General features: G+C 43.6%; 1 protein-coding gene across 6 annotated transcripts in view; it reads right to left on the bottom strand.

Moving 5' to 3' along the window:
• The window catches only part of ADGB (androglobin), a 286,810-nt gene that overhangs the window by 111,675 nt on the left and 164,925 nt on the right, over positions 1 to 10,210 (bottom strand). For all 6 annotated transcript variants that reach the window (XM_006034315.3, XM_025216304.1, XM_025216303.1 and 3 more), the window contains one exon: positions 6,318 to 6,456. In XM_006034315.3, the coding sequence (XP_006034377.2) occupies positions 6,318 to 6,456 (139 nt within the window). The remainder of the gene's footprint in view (positions 1 to 6,317; positions 6,457 to 10,210) is intronic.

Raw genomic sequence — 10,210 nt, 5'->3', positions numbered from 1 at the left:
GCCTCTTTAGCTTTTATGGTCTCTGAGAGCTGCCTCAGGAGCCCCAAATCTAGTTCTTCCCCTTGGTGTGGGGGTCTGTAGCAGACCCCTACCACCAAATCCCTTTCTCCTTGCCCCCCATGTAATCTAACCCACAATCCTTCTACTTCCTCATCCTTCGATTCCGTCTTGATGAGGGTCGATGTATATTGCTCATTGACATAAAGCGCAACCCCTCCCCCTTTCTTCCCCACCCTATCCTTTCTGTACAGCCTATAACCCTCAATATGTACCGCCAAGTCGTGGGACGAATCCCACCAGGTTTCTGTTAGCCCTACTAAGTCATAGAATTGCTGAAGACAAACTCCCCCTGCTCCATCATGTCTAGGGAACCAGAGTTCCTGAATATGTGGGTGTCCTGTATACAGCCTGACCACCTGTAACATGGAACCCTGGCCCTGTTACTAGGAGGTAAGGTGGCTCCTTTAAAACCAGAGTCTTTAGGAACATCAAGTATCAGGAGGGCAGCCATAGTGGTTAAAAGCCCAACCACACAGGCCAGTCAGCTGACTGGAAGGAGACAGGGCTCTGGGCACATACAAACCCCAGGGCCAAGGCTGGCAGGAGTTAGTTCTCTGGCAAGCTGCCAGGGGAAGGAGCTCCTGCAGGGAAGAACTACCCAGGAACGGTGTGGCTGCCGGATAGATTATTTATATGGCCAATGAGGCTCCACGAGTTTACAAGGTACCCAGGGCTAGGAGGCATTCAATACTCAAGAATTTAAAAATTTAAAATGTAAAGAGTTTTAAAAAAATTTAAAGGGTTTTAAAGAGGCAGTGTGTGACTGGCATGACTCATATTATGTTATAGTCCAGGGGTTAATATTTATGTTGTTGTTGCAATAGGTGGACTGGACTGAGGCTATTAGGGAGGAGGCCTCATGCGGGGGCACACTACGGTATAGAGCCCCAGTGCCAGAGAGGGCACAGAGACAGGGCTGCAGTGAGGCCAAGACCACTCAACGCCAAGTCAGAATAAAAAGTGTTAGTCTTTACCTATCATTTGCGAGGCATGGGCCACCATGCAGGGGAGACCTAGAGCAGTGGATAGCAACCCCTGGTGTTGGGGTAGTAAATGTGCAGCCTCCCACCTGAGTAACATCATAATTATTATCCCATAAAGGCGTGGCAGAAGAGAAAGGTGGGTGGTTAGCCCAGAAACAGAGGGTCAGGCCAATGTTGGACAGGCCCAGGGATGGCCGCCTGTCACACCACCCAACACTGATGTTAGAGAAATGAAGTGTTCCTAGTGTTCCAAGAATCCCTGGAGAATAACTGAAAATAAACCGTCATGATTTATGCTGGGTTTTTGGTTGTAGCCATGTTGGTCTAAGGACACAGACAGGCAAAGTTCTTTGAGCAAATATGATATCTTTTATTAGACTGTCCCAGGGACACAGGTCTAGAAGAGGGGGAATCTGGGGTTACAGGCAAACCCCAGTTCAAAATAGAAGGAAAACAAAGCCCCAACATACCTTCCGTAGGGGCCGGGAGGAGCAAGGGAGTGTGCGCCAGGAAACTGCCCGCATGGTTCATTAGCTGCGCTCAGATCCAGCTGGGGCTGGGTGACATCAGGAGGAGACGCCACCTGGCGAAGATAAAGGGCGGTCCCGAGGACGCAGGAGAGCCAGCGGGGAACCTCCAGGCTGGAGGCATGCAGCCATGGCGGCTGGCTGCCTGTGATGGTGGAGGCAGCTGCAGCTGTGGCGGCGGCAAGGGCTGCAATGGTGAGGGAAGTGGCGCGGAATCCCTGATCCAGAGAGGGCCGGCAGGGATCAGAGACGCCGGCAGAGAAGCCGGCAGAAGGGGCAGCAGTGGATGCTGCAGCGTCGAGAGCTGCGGGAGCAGCAAGAGCCGTGGGACCAGCGAGAGCAGCAAGACCCGCGGGAACAGCGAGCGCTGGGGAAGCAGTAGGAGCTACGGGGGATCTCGGAGCCAAGGAATGGCGGATAGTAAAGACGACGGAAGGGAAGCCGGTGGGAGCGCCAGCGGTGATAGCTGCGGTGGAAGCAGTGGGAGATCCCGAACCGGGGAATCCCAGCGGGGATTAAGGGTGCCAGCAGAGGGATCCACGGCGACCCCAGGAAGAGCCACCTGTAGCGATCTGACCTCAGGCGACTGGGGCTACAACCCTGAATAGAAGCTGAGCCTAGGGGGAGAGAGAAGAGTCCCGGTTGGGGCAAGTGCCCAGGCCTAGGGACACTGAGGCACCAGGGGAGCACAGGGACCCCACGGGAAGGGGCACTCTATTTTCCTTCGGGGCTCCTTCTTTCCCTGCGGTTACACCTCACCGGCAGTCATGGTGGTGGAGGTTCACGTTGTGTCACATCAGGTGTTTTGGGAATAGGGGTAAGGATCAAGGCAAGTGCCATGGTCCCTCTTGTTATGATAGGTCCATAGAGTGCTCAGCTCGGGGCAAGGGGCGCACGGGGAGCCACTGACAGTGGACACTGAGGCTAGGGACACCGGGTAGTCGAGCTGGAACCCGAGGGCCTCTTAGCCTTCACACCAGAGCCCGGCCAGGACACCAGGGCTCGCTGCTGAGGGGCTACACGAAGTTCAGGAGGAGGAACCAGCGGGGGCCAGCTATAAAGAGAGGCTTAAAGACCCATCGCAGAAGGTGGCGCTTGGCCGGGGTGTAGGGGAGGTCAGAGCCCCATGAGTGCCCGCTGAGGGGCGTGACGACCCTGGAGGCTCCCTCAAAGGGGACCCCCTCCACTGAGGATCCATTCAAAGTCATGGCAGGGGAGTTAGGGGGATCCCATTCAAAGTCATGGCAGGTGAGTTAGGGGGATTCCCTGACGTCAGCCAAGGTACCCTCCGGGGTCCACACGCAGGCCCGGGACAAATCAGATCGACCACCCAGGCGAAGGTGGCTCGAACGCCTAATGGAGCAAAGGCGGGCACATAGACCAACTAATTTTATTAGCCCAACTAATTTATTAGCCTTTTAATTCATCAATATATTCATATATTAACATATATGAATATATCAATATTTTAATGTATTAGACCAACTCATTTACTATCTTTTATGATTTATGTAATTTGAGGCACAGTGCTGGTGGCACAGTTTGGGTATGTATTCCACATCAAAGCCCCTGCATAGTCCGGTAAGCTCATATGTTTTCCCCAAGTGATAACCTCCTATGGGTCCCCAAACCAGAAGCCAAGCCCCAAGCTCCTCAAGTATGGTGTTGCACATCTCATACATGGACTTGGTTGCCATTGTCCTCCTCCTGTCAAATTAGCTGGTTACAGAACAGAGGCTGTCAGTGTTCACCAAGTTCAAAATCATAAGGGCCATGCATCTCTCTCTCTATGGACATGGAGTGCCAAAGCCCAATATATTGACAGCAGAGCATAGGGGCCAACTTAGCATAAAGGTCCATGAATGTACCACAGGACATCCTAAAGTTTTACTGCCACTGCTAATCATCACAGATTCCAAGTATGAGTTCCCATCTGTCTGAGCTCACTGGTAGTCAGGGCAGGGATTTATTTCTGGCCATCATTTGGCATCTTCAAGAAGCTCCTGAATATCCATTCCTAGCTGGGATAGCCAGTCAAGGAGGGATTAGAATTTGAGTCCTTAGTGAGACTGCGGACCCCTCTACACATGTAGGTAAAGGTGCAATGGGATCTAATGCACAATGCACACAATCATTCCTCCTGGCATGCCACATGGTGCATGGCAGAAGGCACAATTGTGGAATCATACATTACATCCCATTGTGCCTTATTGCTAGTGGAGAGGGAGCCCAACCCCAAGCTCTCCTTGCACTGGCAAGAAGCAAGCTCTTGTGGCTGGGAGCCCCAGTCACCCTAGTTGAGAGGCTCCCAGCTGCTGGGATGCCCCACACACCCCTGAGGCTGGAGGATCTCTGCTGAGGCAATCTCCCCACTGTGGGGGAGTGTGAAGCTCCTGGGACTGAAGAATCACTGCTGTGGTGATCTCCCTGCCTCAGGGGTGCAGGAAACCCGACGGGCCAGAAGATCACCATAGTGGAAATCCTCCAGCCCCACGGGTTTACCCATACTTCCAGGTCAGAGGGCCGCCTCTATGGTGATCCTCGATCCCAGAGGTTTCCTGCAGGCCTGAGACCTAGGGATCACAGCAGCCATGATCCCCAGAGCTGAGGGGTTTCCAGCTGCCATGATTCCCTAGGGCTTGGGCATGCAGGTCCCCCTGGACCCTGGAAATCACAGTTGCCATGATCCTTAGGGCTCCAGGGTGCATAAAACTCCTGGATCCTGTGGAACATGGCTGCTGTGAACCCTAGTGCCCAGGGGTTTTATGCTGGACACGATGCACCCCTGCAGTTGATGGGGCTCCCAGCCACAGGGAAGACCCCACTACATGTGCAAATTAAAGCTTAACAGCACCCAGTTACAAAGTTAATACACATTTTCAAGGTCTACCTGTATAGCTGGTATGAGCTTTTTATTGTATGAGAGCTACTATGTATGTGTAGCTGGTTTCCAGGTAATTGCACAATTAACCAGTTAATTGGTCAATACCTGTAACATGCAGAGTGGGCCTGTTAGTCAGTCAGTACTTTCCACTGCACTTGGCTGTTTTCAACCACTGTCAGAAAATTGGGAAAAGTCACTTTAGCATGGCATGGCAGAATACAAGCTTTCCAGCTTTCTAGTGGCAGGGCACAAACTGTGTATATTAGGATTCGTAGTAAACATTATCATGCACCTGTTCAGAACATGTCCTAACTTTAATAACGCATAACATTCTACATACTAAGTGTTCCATGCAACATGGCCCTAACACCTACTCACCTTAATAGGTCACTATATTCCAATGTTCTGCAACTGTTGAAAGTGAATGTGTAACAAGGCCCAGCGAATCAGCAGCGGATAAGGAAAAAAACCCTCCACTAAGGATTATGTACAGTCTGTATTCATGGTGGCAGATTCTCTCCTTTCCGAGACCCAGAATGCTATTTTGTTTTGTTAGCATAGTTATATTTGTAAATTGTAAAAAAAAAATGTTTTGTAAGTAGTAAAGCTTTAAAAAATATCTGTATTAACAGAAGTAAATCAGGGCCTTCTGCTTTACCAAGGGTAAGGAATGTCACCATAAATTGGTAATATCACAATGAAATGCTAAATCACCCTGATTTAATGGCCTAAACCAATGGATATTTATCTTCCTGCCAGTTTCTCAACTTTTCAGTTTATAATTTTCTCTGACTTAATGTGTAACAATATACATTATAAGCTACATGCATAAAATGTCATGGAATAAAAGTTATTTATTTTGCAAAATAAAGTACTAAAAAATGGGGAAGTGCCATATCCTTGGATGCCAGGGTAAACTTAACTTTAACCACTTTATGCATCTAGCCTGGGTAATGAATAAGGCAGCACGCCTATGAGAAAAAAAGTTATTTCATCACATGATCAAACACTATTATATAACAGGGGCCAGAGGAAAGGCTAAGGATGCCTATACACATGCTTGCGGGTAGAGAGGTTAATTAGGGCAGTTCCTGGACAGCCGCTTTAATTAAAATGGTTCACTGTCATGTGTATTAAGCCCCTGCGCATTCCAAAGTGGTCATGGGACACTTTATCTAAAACTCAATAGATGAAGTTTAGATAAGGCACCCCCACAGCCATTTTGAAACATGTGGGAGCTTAATACATGTAATGATGAAGCAATGCTGGAGTATTTTAATTAAAACACAAATGAGCACATCTATAGGTACCCCAAGAGCCCAGTCTGACTTACTTTCTTCTCTCATCATGGGAGTGGGGTAATATCCTGTTTGTTACTAGCTTAGGAAGGAAGTGTGGGATGTTTTTGGCCATTCTTCCAGTCAGAAAAAAGGTAATATCATAGCTGATTTGAAAACTGCAGGTATTCCTTGTGTTGTGTATCTGTCTAATTTACCAGCAGCATGGACACAACTATTTAAAATGGTAATTTTCAGTTAATACTTTTGCATGCTACCCATGTGCTTTCAAAATAAGAACGAGAATAAGAGAAAGAGAATGACAGTCTTAACAGCTTATAACTCACTGAAACAGAAATTCCTGGTGCAAAGAAAAGGAACTTCTAGTCTGAAGATTTTTCACTGCCATTTCAAAGGCTTGCTGTGAACAATGAAAGACTTAGGCCTTCACAATGAAAAGGTTTCACAAATGTTTTATAATGAAAAGTATTAGACACTCTAAATATTATGATGCTGATCTGTTTGGTCTAGACTAGAAACAGAAAATTAAAGCTATATAAATTACTTAATTATATTAATTCTTTACCTGAAAATAAAATGTCTTCCATTGAAGAATCCTTGGCTTTAAAGTCCAAAGTAAAAGATCTGAAAGCGAATTCAAAATTGGGAGGAACCTTGTTACCTAGTACTTGTTTGATCAAATGCCAAAAAGCATTATTGAAAACCTAAAATTAAAAGAGGAAAAAGATTTAGACAAGAATTTGTTATTTTTCAAGCAAGCTAACTACTAATTTCTTTGATCATTAATACTTTATTCAGAAATGTTCAAAAACAATTATTGTTTTCCATTTAAAAGAATGTGACACGTTTTTTACCATCCAAACAGCCTCTAGTTAGTACATAAATATGTATCACAAACATTTATCTTTAAAGACCTAAATAATTTCAGAGAAAAAATGGGAAATAACCTTATTATCCATATGTTCAATACAAATGAGAATCTAATGACCTAAAGCAAATGTTAGTAATCTACAGCCCACAGAACTGGGGCTTCAGCAACTCTCTGGTGGTGAGGGCTTTGCCTGCCCCTATGCAAGTGTCAAACAAAGTGTAACTGTACTGGCATCAGGCAGAAGGGAGTTGAGCCTGTGACAGGGAAAGCAGTGGCAGCTAGATCAGAACATCAGCCAGCCTCACTGGTGAAGTTGGGTTGCTTCAGCTTATAGCTTAAAAACATTGCTGACTGCTGGCCTCCAGTTATTACTACTTGAAAATGGCTTGGTGGTTTGTTTAAAGTGTAATCATCAGAATCCCCTTTGCCTCCAAGGAGCAGAATGATGGATGACTTACAAATAAGAGGAACAAACAAATAGATTTTAATTTTTATATGATTGTAAATTAAGGCAATATATTGAAAAATTAAATTAAGTAGGCTGAACATGTAAAGATATGAATTGTTTCCTTTTTCCGTGATTTGATATGCCACTGGGGTTGGGTCCCCAATGTTTCTTTGGGTTGCTTACAACTTGGCTAAGCATCCAGATGGTGTGGCAGGAATAAAGTATAATCAAATATCTCCTTCCTTTTTGGTGAATATTTTCTCATCACTGTTTAGATTTCCTTGTTTATTTGCCATCGGTGAAATGTAGATTCTTAAGTTGTTTTCTTTTTTGGTTCTCATTAGGGCTATATACAATTGTCCATGGGAAAACACTGGTTCAGGTAAGTAGAAGCCAACAGAGTTGATGTTTGTCCTTGTGATTTATTAATTGTTATTACAAACAATGTTATTATGGTAAATTGTTTCCTTTTCAGAAAGAAAGGTAGTTGTGTGTCCAATGGAGCCAAATCAATGCAAGGAATGATGATGCGTTCTCCTACATTAGTACCTGTAATTATTTCACCATCTTTGAAATTGTGGTGTCATCCTCTTATCAGTCGAGTTCCACTGCAGTCCCATTTTTGGATTCATATTTCTGAGTAACATAACAATAGTGCCAATTTTCAAGTGCAACTCATGTGGTGGGAGTCCTGATGGTGTCTGTGCATTTAAAAAGTCAATGGGATAGGTAGTTTGATTTTCAGTCATCCGTGATCATAGAATCTGCGCTGCAGTACCTTTTCATTTCACCAGGCAGCAAAGTTATAATAATAAATTTAGTATTCAGTTCCATGGTGTTTATTTTGGGGAGTTACAAAAATTTTCTTTGCATGGGACTCCAAGTCTTCTACTTCAATGTGGTTCCTATAAACTGCTGTGATAATGGACTCCATTTCAATAACATTTTCTGGTATTTCAGTTAGATCTGATGGTAACCTATAATCTTTTGACATAGTTCCTTCACCAACTTTGAGAGTCCAGTCATGGAATTGATGTCCTTCAGTGCGCATGTTTTGTGATAATTTGATTTTGGTGAAATTTGACCACAGACGATTACTTTTTATGCATGCCTCTATCATCTCTGTTCTTGTAGATCGTACTATGACTGGTAATGTTTGTCTGAAGTCTCTGCCTAACAAAAGTATTTTCCTCCAAATGGCATTTCATTTTGCATAATCTCTTTGAGCAATAAATCAATGAATCTAAGTGCATGAGTGTGCATCATTATGGCCACATCAATTATAATTAGTGTAGCCTTTTTCATTGCGGCAGCTTCAGGTGACTATAAATTCACACATGAAGTAGATGTTTCAGGTGTTGGGATGGGTGATTTGAAGCCAATGTGTATTGTTCTTCCTCCTTTTAAAAGAAGAACAGCTATTCCTGTTGTTGCAAAAGGGAGAACAATTTGTCCAATTCCTCTAATGTAACACATTAAAGTGTTCTTTAAGTAAGTTTTCCCAGATCCCCTAGATCCATCCAAATAAAAGCAATGATTTGCACTCTCTCCATTTATAGCAGTAACAATTTGATTGAAGGCATATTTCTGTTGCACATTGAAGTTTCTAATTCATTGTTCTGCCTCTGCAAATTCTTCGTCAATGTTATAAAGGATGTCATTTCTCTGTTCAACAATGGTGCCTGGATCAGGGAAACCAAAAGAACTACAATTTAGTCCATGGACCATCAACAATTCTTGTATATCTTGCAATGCCTTTTTTGTACTGCAACATCATCATTGTCATTTTTCCTATGGTCCTCTGTTATGGCATCCCTAAATTGTTCCCATAGCTGATATGCATTAGATGGCTTATAAAATATGCAAATTTGTGACTCAACTGTCTTAGCATTTGAATTGCAGCTGTTTCCTACAGACACTGGCTCCATTCTTCATCATTGGCCAGCAAATTATGTCTTTTTGCTGCTTCTTGAAATGTATCGCAGAGGACACTGTTAATGGTACATAATTCTACAAAGCTGGTTGCTACACAGACATGCAGTAGTAGAACTCTTAAACAGAATCTTTCTGTATCATTTAGACTTACTGAATACATCCTAGGAAAAAATGTTGTCTCCACCTCTTTGTTGTCTTTGCCAAACACCCTTTTGAAATACATAATGGTATGGAATTTCACAGTATAAATACTGTCGTACTTCAGGACAATTGTGATTTAGTGAAAACCAAGCATTTAAAGTTGCTTTTTAAATATCTACATTATCGACAGCCTCATGCTCATGTCCTGGTTGAAAATATACTGACTGTTGGAATGGCAAATGAATTGCTGATCTAATGATTCCATGAGATCTGTCATGCATCTGGTTTTCCAGTCTCCACATAGCCTCTGGTGGTGTCACATACCTTGCATCAAGGTAATTAGCTATCTCGTCATGTTGTAGTTGTTGATTGTTTACTATTTTAATATTGGCACAGTCATATCCTTTGTAAATGTATTTAAAGATATATTTTATCGACTTCATGAATGTGCATACTTCAGCATTGATATGAGTGTTGTATTTTAACAAAAGATATTTATTGCATGGGACGACATAATGACTGTCACTTTGTGTTTGCTTACTTGGATTGTAAGTGTTTGGCTTCTTTTATAGAAAGGTTATCTGTTGACATTAGCTACTGTTTCTTGTTGAATTGGCATGGGAAAAATTTTGGTATGATGTCCCTCACTCGTGCATGGTGAATTAACGTTGAAAGTACCACACGGTCCATGTATCATGTATTTTTTTACTATGTCGTGTAAAAGTGGGTCTGTATCTGAATCAGGAATGTCAGCACTAACTGTACGATCAATGGCTGCTTGTGTGTCAAGCTTGTTTTCCAATATAAATAGTATGTACACATGTGGGAGTCCTCATTTTTTAAACTAAATTGTGTATACCTGGGCGATAACTGGACCAAACAGTTTGTTTTATAACATTATCCAGTAAAGATGCCAGCTTAATTTTGAATACTCTTGCTACTAAGTCTGGTCTGTTTGAGAGATTTTGTCCAGGAAACGAATTTTCTTGAATAACAGGCCATTTTAGATTTGCAGTGAATATAATAAACAGATCTGGGTGTCCATATTTGCTCACTATTGCCA

This window comes from Alligator sinensis, unplaced genomic scaffold (genome assembly GCF_000455745.1).
Source record: "Alligator sinensis unplaced genomic scaffold, ASM45574v1 scaffold1494_1, whole genome shotgun sequence".
Lineage (NCBI taxonomy): Eukaryota > Metazoa > Chordata > Crocodylia > Alligatoridae > Alligator > Alligator sinensis.
The sequence above is the reverse complement of the archived record's forward strand: the minus strand, read 5'-3'. Positions and strand labels throughout refer to the sequence as shown.